This window comes from Xyrauchen texanus, chromosome 27 (genome assembly GCF_025860055.1).
Source record: "Xyrauchen texanus isolate HMW12.3.18 chromosome 27, RBS_HiC_50CHRs, whole genome shotgun sequence".
Taxonomy (NCBI): domain Eukaryota; kingdom Metazoa; phylum Chordata; class Actinopteri; order Cypriniformes; family Catostomidae; genus Xyrauchen; species Xyrauchen texanus.
Genome location: NC_068302.1, coordinates 25,417,512 through 25,437,911, shown reverse-complemented (window position 1 = coordinate 25,437,911; position 20,400 = coordinate 25,417,512). Strand labels below are relative to the sequence as shown.

The following is a 20,400-nucleotide window of genomic DNA, read 5'->3' as shown; positions in this document are numbered from 1 at the left end:
ATTTAGGGAAACTAGAAATCCCGAACAAATGCTTTTTAAGGTCTGAAAAATAGGATATGTCCGTGAAAATAGTATGTATGGTCCTGACATTATATATACAGTACCTTTTCGCTATTTCTGCATTAAAAAGTGGCATCTTCTCACACAGACTGCTAAAAAAAACACTGTCACTTACGCTCACAGTGTGACATCAGATACGAACATCGTAAAATTAAAAGGAAATTAGGTGCTTGGTTTATATGTTTTTCATCTTTAATCTTTCAGGCATTGTCTTTCGGGGGCAGTCTTTGTACCATTAATTTGCCAGTTTCTTTTAAAGCCACCTGTAGTTGTTATAAGACCCACTAACAGCACAAATTCCTCCAGAGCATCCACTGCTCGCCGTCTTGCTGATAACAACATCTAAGCGGAAGTGTAGAGCATCCAAGAGGATGTCTCTCGTCATAATTGCGCCACCCATGGAGAAGTCAGGAATAAGATGGATTGTGGCTTTTTTCTTTATTTTACATTGTTTAAAATCCTCAAAACTTTGTTTATTTCCAGGTTTGAATTACATTTTAAATCCCAGGTTTTCAGTGTAGACTTTTGAACCCCTTTTGAACCCCACTGTATGTTGCTTTTAAAATCTTTAAAAAATCTGCACAATATGCCAGAGGTAGTACAGAATATGAAACCATTGACCCAGGGCAAGTAGCTGTATGGGGAGTAGCAGGGTTCATATAAGAGTAAACATTCAAATACATTAGTCTTAATTTAGATTAAATTTAGAATATCAGTGTAAAACCATTACCTTGAATGGATTTACGCTGATATTATGCAAATACACAAACATTCAGACTGAATGATGGGGCTTTTTTAGTGCATTTTTATAGGTGCTATTTGGGCTAGTGTCATTTTTGAAAGGGTATTGTAATCATAATGTATACATTAATGGCTCACGGCTGAGTCTTTAGATTGCAGATAGACCTAAAAAGCCTCTAGTTCATAGACATTCCTCCAGTATTCCCCCTTTTGACATTAGTTGACGTATTCATTTAGGGGGCCACATAGAGGCAAGAAAAACTGTTTTATAGGGCTCAAAGGCAAGTTGGCATCACAGTGACCTCTGTTCCAGGTTAAGCCCCATTATAGATGAGGAGTCTCTTGCTTTGTGTTTCCTAAGGCTAAGATAACTCTGCCATACTAACGGTGGAAAAGTACATTTCATAATGCAAAGTAGCCTATAGCCATAAGGAGAGTGGGTACAACAGCGTTATAGATATGAGTGCTATCAGTCACTATGCAAGGTCAGGTACTATTGGCAGGAAGAATCGAGAAAATGCTTAAGCTATCACGCAAAACCTCACAGTTATCCTCACAATATCATAATATATTCACAATGGGATATAAAACGAAGCTTTATGTATTATTTTGTGCGCATCATTTTTCGCCATTATGTTTCCCAAACAAAGACCCTGTCATTACAGTAGTTTTGTGATCATTCCTTGCATTGTGACTCAAGTATAAGAGCGTTAAGACAGATGTTTTAAATTACATCTCTGATTTAAACTTCAATATAGCAAAAATGGCATTTATATCAGTCTATATCAATTTCCGTTAAATATATTTGTGAATAGATTAAAACCACTCATTTAATGATTCATTTGAGTCATCAATCAAAACATTTCACTGACATATCTGTGGAACATTTTTCAAGTATTCAAATGTTTTGAGAACAATGTGTAGATAGAAATTACTGTTTATGTCAATGCATTGTTATACTGGTGAATATAACATTCCTGTGTTTATTTAGAGAAAATTTAGTGTGGAAATCATGTCTTGATTATTTTTTATCTAGATATTTACTGTACTGTATTTTACTTCTTGCATTAAACATTTTGAATGTAATTGGATACAATGACTATTTGGTAGAAATGATTGATTCTTTTGACCATTTCAGAGTTGAAACGGGTTGAAACAAATTGATATATAACTTTTTGGCTGTATCAACCAGCCATACTGAGTGCCTCATAATATCTTGCATAATATCTTTTCATAGAAGTGTTTCTCTTCTCTTCAGTTTAGATGCTTTTGTCTCTGTCATTATATTGAAATTGTTGGCATACAAAATATATTTTTTATGAAGAAAATGTGATTGCAGGCATGCATGCATTTTTGCAGTGAACAAATGTAGCTCATTTGAAGCTCATTTAACTGCAGTGGTTATTAAGGAGCTCTGGATGCTCAAAATGAGTCTTCATTATTATAAAGAAATGGTTGGTTAGTATGGTTGGTTTCATATTAATTATGCATTATGGAGGGGAGCCACACAAACCATGTGCTGAGAGTTGCTGCTTTGATTTGCTTTTTCAATAGGCTTCTAAATAAGGTTTAGTGAAAGCTATTTTGCAGGTGTCTCTTTGGCTTTGTCAGAATATTCTCTGTTGCCATGGTGCTGTATACATCCTGTTTGGGCTTTTGAGACCACTGAAACACAAAACTCTACTCCATTAGTGGTGGCAAACGGCACACCGATCTTAATTAAAATCCTGGTGTATTTAAGGATTATGGATGCCTTTCTAAGTATAAAAAGAAATTGGATTTAAGATTAAAGTTTAATCTTATTCTAACCCCTTATGGAGTTCTGGAGCTTTATGTAATTTAGCTTGACTGTGATGCACTCAGTGCAGTAAATCAGTGATCCGTCATATTTCCCCCTGAACAGTCTCTGTTTGTCTTAGTTTTACATCAAACTTATTCACTTATTCTCATTGTTAGAGAGATTAATGTAAATATTCCTAACATCCCAGTGGTCTGTGAAAGCACATCTTATCACTTCCAAACAGGCCTGTTTATTCCCGCCCATGCAGACTGTTTAAAGTTCAGGTTCTCTAGTTATTTAACACACACACATACATATATACTTCCTGAGAAACACATGAATATTTAATCTACAGTATTTATTCTCTTTCACTCTTTCTGGTTAATTCTCGTGTTCCCTTTATATTAGCTCTGTTTCAAAACCTTGCTGCCTAATTTAAATAGGCAGATTTATTCTAATGCAGCATCCTAACCTTCATGGAACCTCATTGACTGATTTGAAACACTTTACATAGGCAACAACTCAAGCCATACAAATAGCTCTCCACAAAGGAGACTTGCCTCACAATGGATTACAAAAGAGTTTGAATGATGCTGAGCTAACGATGCTATACTCAAATAAGCATAAAACTACAAGCACTCACAAGTGTAGGGTAAAATAATACATTTCTCAGTACACTGAACTGTTTTTATTTCTGCACTGAGTGAAATATAAGTTTATTTATTACATTGACATTTCTCTCGCTTCGTCCGCCATCTTGGATTTATCGGGGTGATACATTCTGGGATTGTGTTCTCTGTTAAGGATACTTGCAATGCTGTCTTTATAATGTTGGCAATATAAGGTATCATATGAGGCAGCCTTATTAAGGTGCCTTTTGAGAATTGTTCTAATATTTCCTCTCCTTCTGTGAATTTATCCTCTTCTTTCTGTCATCCATTGCCACCTGTCAACCTTCAGCATGCTTTAATACTTACATAATTTTTCATCCTGTATCAAATGACAGTGCTGGCTACTTTTAAATCCTGTTATACATCTATGCCAGTCACGAGATGACATTTAAACCCTTTCAATTGAACAATACCAGAGGGCTTTTGGACGCTGCATTTAATTACAATGCAGTTTATTTTATTCTTGGCTATTTAACATTCTGCGACTCATTAGAGGACAAGCATGAAGAGAAATCTCTCTATATTGTAAAACCCAGACTCTCTGTCAACACTTTGATGAATAGCATCTGAAATTGCATGTAGAATTACCTCACAAGCTGCAACTGTTGAGCAATTTGTTAGGCTGAAAAGAAGCTCCATAAATCACCACCTCTTCTCACATGAATTGATTAAATCAGGCCTGCAATGTGAATTCAGATGCTTAGTAGTTTCGGATGCCAAAATGAAGAAAAGGCTGCTCTGAGTGCAACGAAGACTGAAAAAATTTAGCATAATGCTGCCTAACTCTTCTTCCCTGCCCAACTTTCTTTCATCTGTGATCAGTATGGAAGAATATTCCCCCTGTTCCTTAAGGACAGGATTTTACGTGCATACTTTGTTAAAGTACTGTTTGATCATTGTGAACAGGTCAGGCTGCGTGGTTCTGACTAAATTGGCTTTGAAAGAAGGATTTGGGACTGTATCATTGATCTTCAGAATCTCCATTGACTCCAGTTAAAGGTTAGATAGTTCAAGTATCAAGCTCACAGCGGTGTGCAAAAAGAGGCCTTGATCTCCTTCCCCATACTGATGTGTACTGTAGATCATTGTTATTGCTTAGGTCAGCATTATCAAGCTTTCCCTTGGCAGGTACAATGCTGTAAATGCAAACAATATAGTAAAAAAAATAGTCAAATCATGGTTCCCAGTTTGTGTTGAAAGTCATGGTTGTGTCTAACTTACTTACACAAGCAAGAGTGCCATTATTATAAATATCAGTTCTGCTGTGATTCCAGATTGATTTCACTGTAAATTCGACAACAGTAGGTCAAAAGTTCTTCAGTTGAAATCAGTCTTACCAAAATTAGAATCATTGCCCCCAGTTGCTGAAGCTGGAAATGTTGTTGGACATATAGGCACGTGTGAGCTTCAGCTTCCACAGTGAAATGTCCACAGAGTGGCATCAAAAGTGAGTTGTAAAGCGATTTGTTTTTAGTTGTAAATTATGTAATACAGTCAACAGAAATGCTTATTATCAATGCACAATTTCTTTATCATAATGAAGACTCATTTTGAGCATCCAGAGCTACTTAAGAACCATAAACTGTTACCCAAACTCCAACCCTAGGTCTAACCTTCAGTGGAGTAAAATGTCATCTTTGTGGAAAAATGCAACCTCATCATTAATTATGTGAATGTGATTACTTAATAATTTCCATGGGACCAGAATCCATGTCTCTGAAGCAGCTCACACAACATGCTACTGTATCAATAGTGCCACAGGAAAATGTAAACCCATTATAACTGATGCAAAGATGCCTGATGGTGCTTGTCATTAACTCACAGAATGGGGTTGATATCAGGGCACCCTATTCAGTACAACAGTCCAATTTCAAGTTATCAGGAAGTTCTATTAAGAAGCTATTATCGAGTAACTTACATCTTAGACACAATATGACCGCTTATTCTGTCTATTATTTTGCTCTGCTAATGAAAATAGTGGCAAACAAAACCAAAGTAAGATTGACACAGACTGATAGCCTGTCTGGAACAGCATGAACACAGACAGGTGTATTGATACGACCAATGAAATGGCGTAGTGCTGTTACTGTCACTCTTGGAATTCTTGTCCAATCAATGAAGATGAAATTCTGAATGAATTTTTATATCTGCAATCACATTAATAGTGTATAATGGAACATTTTCAGTAGTATTAGCTTCTGTGCTAAATATTTAAATATGCACTTGCACTTTTCTACATGAAGTGCACGACAACATTAGCTCTTCCCTCACTTGAGAAAAGTTCATTTTAACTGACAGTGCTTGTCCTCTATAATGCACACTGTATGAGAAATGTACTACTGGTGTGGAATCAGCTCAGATTGTCTGATTTGGTTCCAGGTCATGATATTGCTTCAATGACAGTGTGAAGTTCAAATATTTTTTTACAGCTTTTCCAGTAAGATGAAAGAAAAATGTAACCACTATATGGTGAGTTTGCATTAATAAGAGTAAAACAGCATGCAATATTCAATGTCAGCTGAAGGCACCAAGGGGTTCCGATGTTTGATCAGACGCTAATCAATTGTGAATGCAGCATGAAAGGCATGAGTGCCATTGATTTAGCTCTTCTGCAGACCATGGCAAACACTGAGTTTTAAAAGCCACTTTCCAAATAAACAGCCGCACCAGTGGGGGTTGTAATAGGAAATTGAATGCCACATTTCAAACAGTTTCATCAGACTTTACTCTCCTGTGGCAATGAAGGACTATGCAGCAGCCTGTGAATGAATGCGGTTGTAAATGGTCTTTTAACCACTGAGACAGCTTTACTTGCACTACAACTGTCAATTTGTTCATGTATCTTCAACTGCAGTTCAGTGTTTTTAAAAAAGCTGCCATGCTTACATGTTTGTTAGTACTTTCTCAACTTCAATGCGGTTTTGTCAAACTATGCGTGTCCTCAGTTATTAATGCATTCATGTAACAGCACAAATACAGAGACATACTCCATATACAGCTCTCAAGCAGTGTACTGTTCACATAGATCACTTATTCTACAATTATACACTGTAAAAAAAAAAAAATTGTTTCCTTCCATTTAACTTATCATGATCGTTTTTGCTTCTACTAGGTTTTATGAGTTTTCAAAGTTTCAATTTGTTTCATTCAGTTCAAAGTGGTTGAAAAACTTTACCAATTAAAATTATGTTTTAAAATGTTAATTTTTGGACATTTTGCACACTGTACAACAGTTGAAATTTGTGAATTAATTGGTCAAAATGATGGATAAAACATGCATTTTTATATGATTCATTTAAAGCATCTACCAAACAAACTAATGTTAACACAATCTTGTTCTCTGATCTTATCTCTGTTTTTTGGCTTTTTCATCTTTTTGCCATTTTGGAAGCCTGTCTCATAGAGAATTAATTTGTCAGCCATCTGGGTCTGACCCTCAGAAAATTAGTTGACCTCAATCGTTTAACCTTGTTTACTTGTTTTTGGTTTATGTCCAAATATCGGCTCAAATTGAATTTAAGAATCTATTTGGCTGTAAATTTGGCTCTGTCAGTGGTTCATTGAGAATTTATTCAGGTTGAAATACTACACACAAACAGCAGAGATCTCAAAATAAGATGCCAGTGTTTGAACAAATACAGTTTGACAAAGAGAGCACAATATGCTTCATCTTACTAGTCCCCTCTAATACCTTGGAGAGCTGGCCTTCCAAACTGTTTGGGTTATGAGGGAATTCAGAACAACTTTGTTTATCATGCATCTAAGAGAAAAAACGTTAATGGGGAAACTGACCTGAATTCCAATGTGTATATGAATTATTATATGCCAAGCCTATGAACTCAAAACTTTCACAATGGTATGCTTTAATTGACATTATGATCCCTCTTATGCAAAATTACACTGGATTTAGTGACACATGGGATGAAATTGAAAGGAATTGGACATTCTGGTCAAAATAGGAACTACTGGGCAATTGGATAGACTGTGGGCAAAAAATATTTGGACACTTTTGGACAATTTAAACAAACTCTTTAAAACACACTGAATAATATATAAATGTGGTTGTATTATAGCAAAATATAAAAGTGGACAACAAATCCTACAACAAATGATGCTAGACCTTTGCAATTTCAGGAATTTTAAACAACGAGTACCATTTTTAGGTCATTTTTAGTGGATGTTTGTCAGACAGTGATATGATTGACTTAAAAGCATTCAGGTCAAGCAATAGATCTTCAAGTCACTGAAACAAAATATAAATTGTACTGCAATATAATATGATTGAACTGTGCTTTAAATGTATTTCTTTAGATGAAATGTATATCCATTACATGTTACATGCTGGCATACAAAGCAGGAAGGTGATTTTATTTTTAAAAAGCTGCAAATAAACCGAGGGTCATTTCTGCACTTATCAATAAATTGCATTGTTTACATACTCATCTTTAATCTGCTATAACCCTAAAGGCAAAAGCAGACATGAGAGGATGCAATTTCTTTGCACATACTGTACCGTAGCAGGGTCTGCAGAAACATTTTCATAAATCTTTTTCTTTTTATTATGTACTGGTAGATATCTAAATTAGAATCTCATGTGATTTGATAGAAATAAAAACTGGTGAGAATTCAGTTGTGAGTAACAGTTGCAAAGAACAGCCTAAAGATTTAAGGTTTGCAACATCTAAAAAACATCCTGAGGCAAAGGGCTATTTGGTGCTTGATGGTTGCTGTTTGCCTGCTGTGTGTTCGGTATGTGTTAGGGGCTGAACAATGAGCTGAAGTTAAATAATCCACTTTTCGTCTGACCACAATAGGACTATTAGCTTCAGCTCCCCAGTGTACAGTCTAGATTATCTTTTAAGCAATTCAGATAACACGTCAATTAGATTTTCTGTAGCTCCTGTAATATGTGTATTGCTTCACATCATTACAAGAAGTGTTTTAAAAGTATACCTGCCCTATAAAATCATGAAACTATGCATACTAATGCACTACATATATGTTATTCTTTTAGTGGCATTCCTGGGAAGAACTGTGGTACAATTATTCTCACAGCCGAGGAACTAGGAAACTGCAGGGTAAGTTAGCACTTTAATTTTTACTCCTCAAAATTGTTTTACTCTGAGATAATTGTTTTTCTAGCCTGCTCTCTTCGTAATGCTTGCAACTATTCAGAAGGGAAACCTTTACTGAAATGTTGTAATTTATGAAAAAATGCCATCTTTTTTACTCTTTAGATCAGACCATTCACTGCCTGACAGCCAAATATATTATTCCAGAAATGTACTACAAATATACAACATTTGAAAAGACATCTTTGAATATTTTAATTTCAATTTTACTGACAAAATATTATTAACTGTTCTTCCCCCTTTGCCCAGCCCAGTAGACTATTAGAGGCATAGTGTCACAAGAGAGGCCATATTCACAGACAGGTTTATATAATTATATTTATTCATAATGTGTAGTTAATACTGGTAACATTAATTATTTAAAGGCCCTTTTACTATGGCCATTTACTTTATATCTGCCATAAACTAATTAAAGACTTGAACATGGGCTGATGAAGCAGTTGGACAAAATTAGAAAGCATTTCATTTGTGAACATTGCCGCATGATTGCCCATTGTGTACTTTGAGAGTTTTTAGAACTAGTGCAAAATGAAAGCTTTGTCTGTCTCCCTTGTTATCCTCTACGAGTAGACTACATTCCAAAAGTATTTCAAGACTTAATTCTTATTGCATCAAAGAATCATGGAATTGGCAACAAGATTTTACACAATTGAATGTTGCAGTCACTGGTGTTACAACTGTAGCTCTGAGTGAAGGTAATCTGTGTTTCTTTAAGCCTCCAAATTGAAAAACTGATTGTTTGGCCTCTCTCAATGTCCATTTCAAGGGTGACAATGTCTCTGAATTCCACTTCAAAGACCTACGTGCTCAGCTGTCATTTCCTACTTTCCTGGGGATGTCTTCAGAAAGCTGAAGGGATTTGGACACTTTTCTGACATGCTTCTTGTTTCAAGTCATGCATTGATCATTTGTTTTAATTACAACACAACAGCAAAAAGAACTGGAGAGACTTGTGTAAGCCAGCATCTAATATTTTACTTATTCATTTTTAATTAGTCCTGACATGTCAGTCTTGATTGCTTCTGCATACAAAAGGGAACAAATAAAACACAGTGGATAGCACTAGATGGGTTAGATTACACTTATTATAAATGGGAGAAATGGCCTGGAAAACGATAAGCATTAAAATGCTAATTTAGAGAATTCGTTTAAATCTAGGTTTATGGTTCTTTGCAGTGGTATTTTCTCAGAGGAGGCAAGGGAAGCAAAAAATTCAGGTGAAAGAATAATCGACTGTACAAAAACAAAACAAATAACATTTTAGGAAATGTGAGTTCAAATAATGTGGATAGCACATTGTATCATATTGTGAAATTGTATTATAGTGTTGTTAATTATGCTTATTAACAGTGTAATATACAATGTATTAAATATGCCTTCCCATTCAAAAATGGTATATGTGGCAATGAAGATACAGTATATACACTCACTGAGCACTTTATTAGGAACACTATGGCCCTAATAAAGTGCCTGACGTGGTCTTCTGCTGTTGTAGCCCATCTACCTCAATGTTTGACGTGTTGTACATTCTGTGATGCTATTCTGCTCACTACAATTGTACAGAGTGGTTATCTGAGGTACCGTGGCTTTTCTGTCAGCTCAAAAAAGTCTTGCCATTCACTTTTTACTTCTCTCACCATCAAAGCATTTTCATCCACAGAACTACTGCACACTGGATGTTTTTTGTTTTTGGTACCATTCTGAGTAAACTCTTGAGACTGTTGTGCATAAAAATCCTAGAAGATCAGCAGTTACAGAAATACTCAAACCAGTCTGTCTTGCACCAATAATCATGCCATGGTCGAAATCACTGAGATCACTTTTTCCCCATTCTGATCGTTAATGTGAACATTAACTGAAGCTTCTGACCTGTATCTTGCATGATTTTATGCATTCATATATTTGGGCATATATGTAGGGTACATATTTAAATTAAATGTGCAAGTATATGACTTTTTTTTTAACCATAGTTTACATTTTTTTTTTTTTCAAACCATAGTTGAATATACATATTATAGGCCTATTTTTTTTTCGTCCTATTTTTGAGATAAATCCGATTTCTGAATGGGTTTAATCTGAAAACTATGTAAACATCAAATGGAACGGATGTACAAATTTACATTGAATTTAAAAATAAAATAAAAATTATCAAACCCTGAGACAACGGCACTCTCAGGCCTCCTCGTTTTAAAGTCCATCACACGACACTGGTTCTTTGGACTCATAAATACACAGTTTGTGGTCATAGGTTAACTGTCATGTTCTGTTGAGACTGACTTTACTCCTTTTGTGTTCGGGGATACAGAGATCCCAATAATGTATGTGTACAAATAATAATCTTAATTTCAAAATGAACCTCTTATTTCCATTCAAATATTAAATAAAGGTAAAGCAAAGTAATCAGATACTGTATTGAAGATGTATACCTCTGTTTTACCAGATTATCCAGCCTTTGTTAAAATACATAAATAGAAATGAAAATAAACAGTTGCCAGGAGTGTATTTCTACTGTGTGTTTACTAGCCAAAGAATCATTGCATGTTAAAATGAATCAATTGTATATATGGGGTCTCTGAGACCATGAACATACAGTGAGGAAAATAAGTATTTGAACACCTTGCTATTTTGCAAGTTCTCCCACTTGGAAATCATGGAGGGGTCTGAAATTGCCATCGTAGGTGCATGTCCACTGTGAGAGTCATAATATTAAAAAAAAATCCAGAAATCACAATGTATGATTTTTTAACTATTTATTTGTATGATACAGCTGCAAATAAGTATTTGAACACCTGTCTCTCAGCTAGAATTCTGACCCTCAAAGACCTGTTAGTCTGCCTTTAAAATGTCCACCTCCACTCCATTTATTATCCTAAATTAGATGCACCTGTTTGAGGTCGTTAGCTGCATAAAGACTCCTGTCCACCCCATACAATCAGTAAGAATCCAACTACTAACATGGCCAAGACCAAAGAGCTGTCCAAAGACACTAGAGACAAAATTGTACACCTCCACAAGGCTGGAAAGGGCTACGGGGAAATTAAAAAGCAGCTTGGTGAAAAAAGGTCCACTGTTGGAGCAATCATTAGAAAATGGAAGAAGCTAAACATGACTGTCAATCTCCCTCGGACTGGGAGCCATGCAAGATCTCACCTCGTGGGGTCTCAATGATCCTAAGAAAGGTGAGAAATCAGCCCAGAACTACACGGGAGGAGCTGGTCAATGACCTGAAAAGAGCTGGGACCACCGTTTCCAAGGTTACTGTTGGTAATACACTAAGGCGTCATGGTTTGAAATCATGCATGGCACGGAAGGTTCCTCTGCTTAAACCAGCACATGTCAAGGCCCGTCTTAAGTTTGCCAATGACCATTTGGATGATCCAGAGGAGTCATGGGAGAAAGTCATGTGGTCAGATGAGACCAAAATAGAACTTTTTGGTCATAATTCCACTAACCGTGTTTGGAGGAAGAAGAATGATGAGTACCATCCCAAGAACACCATCCCTACTGTGAAGCATGGGGGTGGTAGGATCATGCTTTGGGGGTGTTTTTCTGCACATGGGACAGGGCTGACTGCACTGTATTAAGGAGAGGATGACTGGGGCCATGTATTGCGAGATTTTGGGGAACAACCTCCTTCCCTCAGTTAGAGCATTGAAGATGGGTCGAGGCTGGGTCTTCCAACATGACAATGACCCGAAGCACACAGCCAGGATAACCAAGGAGTGGCTCTGTAAGAAGCATATCAAGGTTCTGGCGTGGCCTAGCCAGTCTCCAGACCTAAACCCAATAGAGAATCTTTGGAGGGAGCTCAAACTCCGTGTTTCTCAGCGACAGCCCAGAAACCTGACTGATCTAGAGAAGATCTGTGTGGAGGAGTGGGCCAAAATCCCTCCTGCAGTGTGTGCAAACCTGGTGGAAAAACTACAGGAAACGTTTGACCTCTGTAATTGCAAACAAAGGCTACTGTACCAAATATTAACATTGATTTTCTCAGGTGTTCAAATACTTATTTGCAGCTGTATCATACAAATAAATAGTTAAAAAATCATACATTGTGATTTCTGGATTTTTTTTTTTTTAGATTATGTCTCTCACAGTGGACATGCACCTACGATGACAGTTTCAGACCTCTCCATGATTTCTAAGTGGGAGAACTTGCAAAATAGCAGGGTGTTCAAATACTTATTTTCCTCACTGTATATATGTAAGTAATGGAGCATTTATCATAGAGAAAGGTTGAAGAATTTTATCAAATTTAAATTCTGTTTATAAACAGTTCTCAAAAGATTAGGAAAATTCATGAAGTATTAAACTGATACTTCAAGCTATCTCTGAGACCCCAAACAACATGAGTGTTAAAACCATGCATTGCTTGTACTGGCAGAGAATATAGTGTCTAACTCTATTCTTCTAATGTCTTTATTATGTCCTCTCTCTGGAATGTACAAAGAGGGCAGTTTACGGTTTCTTCTCTCTGCCTAGTAAAGTTTACTCTGTCGCTGGTGATAGTACTCATTAAACATCTGAAATAGCAGCCCAGAGTAAATTACAGCTTTTCTGGGTTGTAAATCGCTATCTTGCGTTGACTTCAGGCTCAAATACTCTTGCACACACACACATAAACAAAGGATTGCTCATTTGAGCGGTAGATTGCACACATCCACGGGGCAACTCAAGCTCATTTGCAATGCTCAAAAAGCTTTTCCCTCTGTGAGGCTAATATATTAGTACATCTCTGTCTGATATATATGCCTTTGGATGGTTGAATAAGGTACATCAAAAGATTTTACAGGATGTTATGATATGAGGGTTTGATCAGGTACATGCAAAAGAACAGCACCATGTGGGGATGAACCCTTTGGTTTAATAGAGGGAAAAAGGATTGTATATGTCTTCAAAATGCCGTTTCCAGGAAGTCACCCAACCAAATTACTTTCAGTGACAAGAAAATGTCTACAAATCCAAAATAGTGATAATGATCTTCTCCAAAGTACAATTTAGCTAAAGAGAGGCAGCTTTCTCTATGACAAACTATCATTTATATGGTTAATTATGCTGTAATTTACAGTTGAAGTCAGAAGTTTACATACACCTTAGCAAAATACATTTAAACTCAGTTTTTCACAATTCCTGACATTTAATCATGGAAAACATTCCTTGTCTTAGAATCACTATATTTTAAGAATGTGAAATGTCGGGGCCTGGGTAGCTCAGCGAGTATTAATACTTATTACCACCCCTGGAGTCGCAAGGTCAAATCCAGGGCTTGCTGAGTGACTCCAGCCAGGTCTCCTAAGCAACCAAATTGACCCAGTTGCTAGGGAGGGTAGAGTCACATGGGGTAACCTCCTCGTGGTTACTATAATGTGGTTCGCTCTTGGTGGGGCATGTGGTGAGTTGTGCGTGGATGCTGCAGAGAATAGTGTGAAGACTCCACATGTGCTATGTCTCCATGATAACTCACTCAACAAGTCATGTGATAAGAAGGTTTAACGTTTGGATCAAACTTTTTAGGTAGCATTCCACAAGCTTCTCACAAAAAGTTGCTGAAATTTCAGCCCATTCATCCACACAGAACTGGTGTAACTGAGTCAGGTTTGTAGGCCTCCTTGCTTGCACACGCTTTTTCAGTTCTGCCCACAAATTTCTATTGGATTGAGGTCAGGGCTTTGTGATGGCCACTCTAATACCTTGAATTTGTTGTCCTTAAACCATTTTGCCACAACTTTAGAGGTATGCTTGGGGTCATTGTCGATTTGGAAGACCGATTTGCGACTGAGCTTTAATGGCCTGGCTGATGTCTTGAGATTTTGCTTCAAAATATCCACATAATTTTGCTTCCTCATGATGCCATCTATTTTGTGAAGTGCACCTGTCCCTCCAGCAGCAAAGCACCCCCATAACATGATGCTGCCACCCCCATGCTTCACGGTTGGGATGGTGTTCTTCGGCTTGCAAGCCTCACCCTTTATCCTCCAAACATAACAATGGTCATTATGGCCAAACAGTTAAATATTTGTTTCATCAGACCAGAGGACATTTCTCCAGTAAGATCTTTATCCCCATGTACACTTGCAAACTGTAGTCTGGCTTTTTATGGTGGTTTGGAGCAGTGGATTTTTCCTTGGTGAGCAGCCTTTCAGGTTATGTCGATATAGGACTTGTTTTACTGTGGATATAGATACATGTCTACCTGTTTCCTCCAGCATCTTCACAAGGTCCTTTGCTGTTGTTCTGGGATTGATTTGCACTTTTCACATCAAACTACGTTCATCTCTAGGAGACAGAATGCATCTCCTTCCTGAGTGGTATGATGGCTGCATGGTCCCATGGTGTATGTACTTGTGTACTATTGTTTGTACAGATGAACGTGGTACCTTGAAGCATTTGGAAATTGCTCCCAAGGATGAACCAGACTTGTGGAGGACCACAATTTTATTCTGAGGTCTTGGCTGATTCCTTTTGATTTTCCCATGATGTCAAGCAGAGACACAGAGTTTGAAGGTAGGCCTTAAAATACATACACAGATACACCTCCAATTTAATACACCTCCTATCAGAAGCTAATTGCCTAAAGGCTTGACATAATTTTCTGGAATTATCCAAGCTGCTTAAAGGCACAGTTAACTTGGTGTATGTAAACTTCTGACCCACTGGAACTGTGATATAGTCAATTAAATGTGAAACGATCTGTCTGTAAGCAATTGTTGGAAAAATTACTAGTGTCATGCACAAAGAAGATATCCTAAACGACTTGATATAATATTAAATCTGTGGAGTGGTTAAAGACTAGTTTTAATGACTTCAACCTAAGTGTATGTAAACTTCTGACTTCAACTGCAGATGGTTTACTGTTGCCCAATAAAGCATTTTTAGCCACTCATACCTGATTGTTCAGTTCATAGGGGCTGTATTCAAATCTAGCATGGTATGGTATTTTACTTTTCTCTTCTAAAATTATTCTTAGCCTGAATCGACGGTACTACTAAATTCCCATTGATGGGAATGTAATTGTAGTAAATGTTTGATTTGAATGTTTTAGGCTATCTTTTTAGCCTAAAAGTCCTCCCCCCACACTCTTTTTGCTTCAGTCATGCAACAAGTCAAGCAAATGTATGCTAATGAAGATAGGTTTCTCTTTTAGCCATTAAATGAGCTGTGAATTATCCCTAGAACACGAAAAGTCCTCAGGCCATTCCTCTGCATGCTCATCAGTAGATATACTATTAAGACTAATGACCTCATATCATTGTGTTCTCACATCATACCATTATGGCTAACGACAATGGTCTACATTGTGTTAATAATGCCCCTCTAGACTGAGAAGCCTATAGCAAGCAGGATTACACTGATGTCAGTCATTACTGGAATGTAATATATGAACCACACATTGGATGGAGTGTCATTAGAATTGTTTCTCTGGAAATGTTCTCCTTCAATCTATTCTTTCACTCTCTAATCCTGAACTCAAGCCTACAATTCCATCATTCTCTGATTGGCACCCTCAATGCAAGACAGTGTTTAGCTGCTAATTGGTTCATTGTGTATTCCATGTGCCAACTATGGAACCGAATGCTAATGGCTGGCACATATTAACCATTTGGGGCACAAAATAAACATGTAGGGGCCTCAAACCATTTTTTTGTCTTACCAAAATAATTTCTTCATTATATCACAATAAATAAATTAGATGGATATTTTAGTTTATGTGCAAAGTGAAGTAAACAATTATAAAACATTTTTTTGCACAGAGCAAGGAGTGGAAAGTAGATTATTAAATTAACACTTTATTTTATGTTCCCCCCTATAAATATTCTACAGATAGCTTTACAATTATAAATCAACTGCTGTTTTAGATAACATTAACTGGAGGAAAGTTGAATTAGCATAAAAGCACTCTGTCGTCAGAAGGAAAAAATGCCTTACTGAACAAGATTACTATATTATGAAACTTTTTAGCCAGATGCTAATTGCACCCTGGTGCAAATAAGGGTAGATTCTATTTATACTCCAGTGCAAATATTGGCAAATATTACAGGTGAAACTCGAAAAATTAGAATATCGTGCAAAGGTTCATTAATTTCAGTAATTCAACTTAAAAGGTGATACTAATATATTATATAGACTCATTACAAGAAAGTAAGATATTTCAAGCCTTTATTTGATATAATTTTGATGATTATGGCTTACAGCTTATGAAAGCCCCAAATTCAGAATCTCAGAAAATTAGAATATTGTGAAAAGGTTCATTATTGTAGGCTCAAAGTGTCACACTCTAATCAGCTAAACACCTGCAAAGGGTTCCTGAGCCTTTAAATGGTCTCTCAGTCTGGTTCAGTTGAATTCACAATCATGGGGAAGACTGCTGACCTGACAGTTGTGCAGAAAACCATCATTGACACCCTCCACAAGGAGGGAAAGCCTCAAAAGGTAATTGCAAAAGAAGTTGGATGTTCTCAAAGTGCTGTATCAAAGCACATTAATAGAAAGTAAAGTGGAAGGGAAAAGTGTGGAAGAAAAAGGTGCACAAGCAGCAGGGATGACCGTAGCCTGGAGAGGATTGTCAGGAAAAGGCCATTCAAATGTGTGGGGAGCTTCACAAGGAGTGGACTGAGGCTGGAGTTACTGCATCAAGAGCCACCACACACAGACGGGTCCTGGACATGGGCTTCAAATGTCAAATGTCTTACCTGGGCTAAAGAAAAAAAGAACTGGTCTGTTGCTCAGTGGTCCAAAGTCCTCTTTTCTGATGAGAGCAAATTTTGCATCTCATTTGGAAACCAAGGTCCCAGAGTCTGGAGGAAGAATGGAGAGGCACACAATCCAAGATGCTTGAAGTCCAGTGTGAAGTTTCCACAGTCTGTGTTGGTTTGGGGAGCCATGTCATCGGCTGGTGTTGGTCCACTGTGCTTTATTAAGTCCAGAGTCAACGCAGCCGTCTACCGGGACATTTTAGAGCACTTCATGCTTCCTTCAGCAGACAAGCTTTATGGAGATGCTGACTTCATTTTCCAGCAGGACTTGGCACCAAAAGTACACTGACACTGACACTTGACACTGCCAAAAGTACCAAAACCTGGTTCAATGACCATGGTATTACTGTGCTTGATTGGCCAGCAAACTCGCCTGACCTGAACCCCATAGAGAATCTATGGGGCATTGCCAAGAGAAAGATGAGAGACATGAGACCAAACAATGCAGAAGAGCTGAAGGCCGCTATTGAAGCATCTTGGTCTTCCATAACACCTCAGCAGTGCCACAGGCTGATAGCATCCATGCCACGCCGCATTGAGGCAGTAATTAATGCAAAAGGGGCCCAAACCAAGTACTGAGTACATATGCATGATTATACTTTTCAGAGGGCCGACATTTCTGTATTTAAAATCCTTTTTTTTTATTGATTTCATGTAATATTCTAATTTTCTGAGATTCTGAATTTGGGGTTTTCATAAGCTGTAAGCCATAATCATCAAAATTATATCAAATAAAGGCTTGAAATATCTTACTTTGCTTGTAATGAGTCTATATAATATATTAGTTTCACCTTTTAAGTTGAATTACTGAAATTAATGAACTTTTGCACGATATTCTAATTTTTCGAGTTTCACCTGTATTTGCAATGCAACCCTGGTACATATAATGGTGGATGCTATTTGCACCCCTAATTAAATACTAACAGACAATATACTGTAGGACTGCAGCATGCTATACAGTATGTGTTTATTTTGTGTCCCACAGACACATTACACCAACCATTACCACTAAACCTCCCTAGCATAGTTTTACTATAGTAACCATAGTATCACTATGGTATTTTTAAGTAATAATAACCACAAAATTAAACATGTTTACTATAATAATATCATATTAATATAGTAACACCATTGTCAATTGGATAAGATCTATGGTTTCTGCCAAAAACATGGTTACTACAATATAACTGTAGTAAACTACGTTTATATTCATGTTTATTTATTATTATAAGTAGTATTAAAGAAAATTTCTAGGTTTCTAATATACTATTAGGGTGAAATAGCTGCATTGTGTGTGAGGTTCTGTTTACACCTGGGTGCAAATAGTAGCTTAGAATCTTTTAAAGTTTTAAACCATGAAATCAAAATTTGAGTTTTACGGCTTTAGTTCATTTCTGTTAGCTTTGCCTCCATCTGTATGCTTGTGTACTCCTAAAACTTGATAACATTAACTTTTAGTAGTATACACATTTAAAATTTACAGTCTCTCTCATTTGGGAAAAGACAAAAAAAAAGATTGATTAGCAAGGGTTAGCAAGTAGCAAATAATGGTTCACAGTTATAATGTAATCCAAAGGCTATTGGCTATTAAAAAAAAACTCAATACACCCTGGCTCAACTTCCTATTTCAGTAGGAAAACACATCAACACAGGAAAGAAAACAGCTCTTGTTAAGCCCTTTCATGTATTATTGTAAGAAGTAATAATAAGTGTGAGGCAAATGTTTGTTGCTGACCTGACACTATTCTATTGGGGATATTGCTGCAAAAACAATGCTTTCAACTACTGAGTCATTGGAAAGTGGTGGAAGATTATTGCTATCAGTATGAGAAAATTACAGTCTCAGTGTTGTAGGGGTGCCAATATTGACATGGTGTGAAAGACTTTGATTAAAAAATGGCAGCCATATTTCTTGAGCTAAATATTGAGCCTCAGTTATGGATAGTTGTATTTGTGGGAGGTATCGTTCATTAACAAATTATTTATTCCAGAATAATTTGAAGAATAAGCAAATAGAGTTGTTTTCCCTTTAAAAGTTTTCCACCTATAATCATGAAGGTGCATGCATGATGCATAAAGATGTAATTGCCTTTATCACATAACTTCATAAACTGTGTGTGTGTGTGTGTTTATGCACAGAGCTGTTGATAGCTTTAGCTATAGATGCGATGTGGGTTTGTGGGGTGCCTGAGGGCTGAACATCTCTTCATCCAGCTAAGCTGTCCAGAAAAAAAAGAAAAGAAATGAGACTGCAATTTCACTAGATTTAGCTGCCCTCTCTGTATTTATATCTCTTACCTTCCATTGAATCTTTCTTTCTTTCTTTTACTCCCACAGGACTGTGCCACAATGCAGTTTTGTGCCAATAAACTGGATAAGAAAGACTTCTTTGGCCGTTCTGACCCTTTCATGGTGTTCTACAGAAGTAATGAGGACGGAACGTGAGTTAGCTTTCTCTTTTGCGCACATAAACATTTTCAGACAGAAACCATTCTCTCAGACAGGGAAGTTGTGTCAGAGCAGTGTGTATGTCTTCTTTTAAGTGAAAGCTATGTAAAAAAGAAAAGGTTACATTTCTTCAGCCAATAAAATTCACTCTTACTCTTAAATTTGATCTCCTTTTAAGCCTTGTATGAAAAAAAATAAATACAAATCTTACTTAAATTCCTAGTGTGTATAGGGGCAGCATGTTTATGTGTAATGTTTAAAATGAAATGATGCTTTTTTTGAGTTTCACATCTTTGTGTTATGTTACAAAGGTTCACTATCTGCCATAAGACAGAGGTGGTAAAGAATACGCTGAACCCTGTTTGGCAGCCATTCACCATCCCTATCAGAGCACTCTGCAATGGAGACTATGACAGGTACACACAGTACAGACTGATGCTACTGCACCTGTCATCACAAACACACATTTTGTTTTGAGTATTTGCTGTTTGTAACAGGGTTATTTTATATATATAAAATGGAAATGCTTTCTGTTCTTGGCTTACAAAAGTGGAACCAGACGTGGTCTTCTACTGTTGTAGCCCATCCGCCTCAAGGTTCGTCGTATTGTGCATTCTGAGATTATATTCTGCTCACTACAATTGTACAGAGTGGTTATCTGAGCTACCGTAGACTTTGTCAGCTGGCCAATCTGGCCATTCTCCATTTACCTCTCTCATCAACAAGGCGTTTCTGTATGCAGAACTCACTGGATGTTTTTGTTTTGGGCACCATTCTGAGTAATCTCTAGAGACTGTTGAAATCACTGAGATCAA

At 36.9% G+C, this 20,400-nt stretch overlaps 1 protein-coding gene across 2 annotated transcripts in view; it reads left to right on the top strand.

Moving 5' to 3' along the window:
* The window catches only part of LOC127621476 (copine-5-like), a 120,374-nt gene that overhangs the window by 53,154 nt on the left and 46,820 nt on the right, over window positions 1–20,400 (top strand). For both annotated transcript variants that reach the window (XM_052095105.1, XM_052095104.1), the window contains 3 exons: window positions 8,267–8,330; window positions 19,475–19,578; window positions 19,897–20,001. In XM_052095105.1, the coding sequence (XP_051951065.1) occupies window positions 8,267–8,330; window positions 19,475–19,578; window positions 19,897–20,001 (273 nt within the window). The remainder of the gene's footprint in view (window positions 1–8,266; window positions 8,331–19,474; window positions 19,579–19,896; window positions 20,002–20,400) is intronic.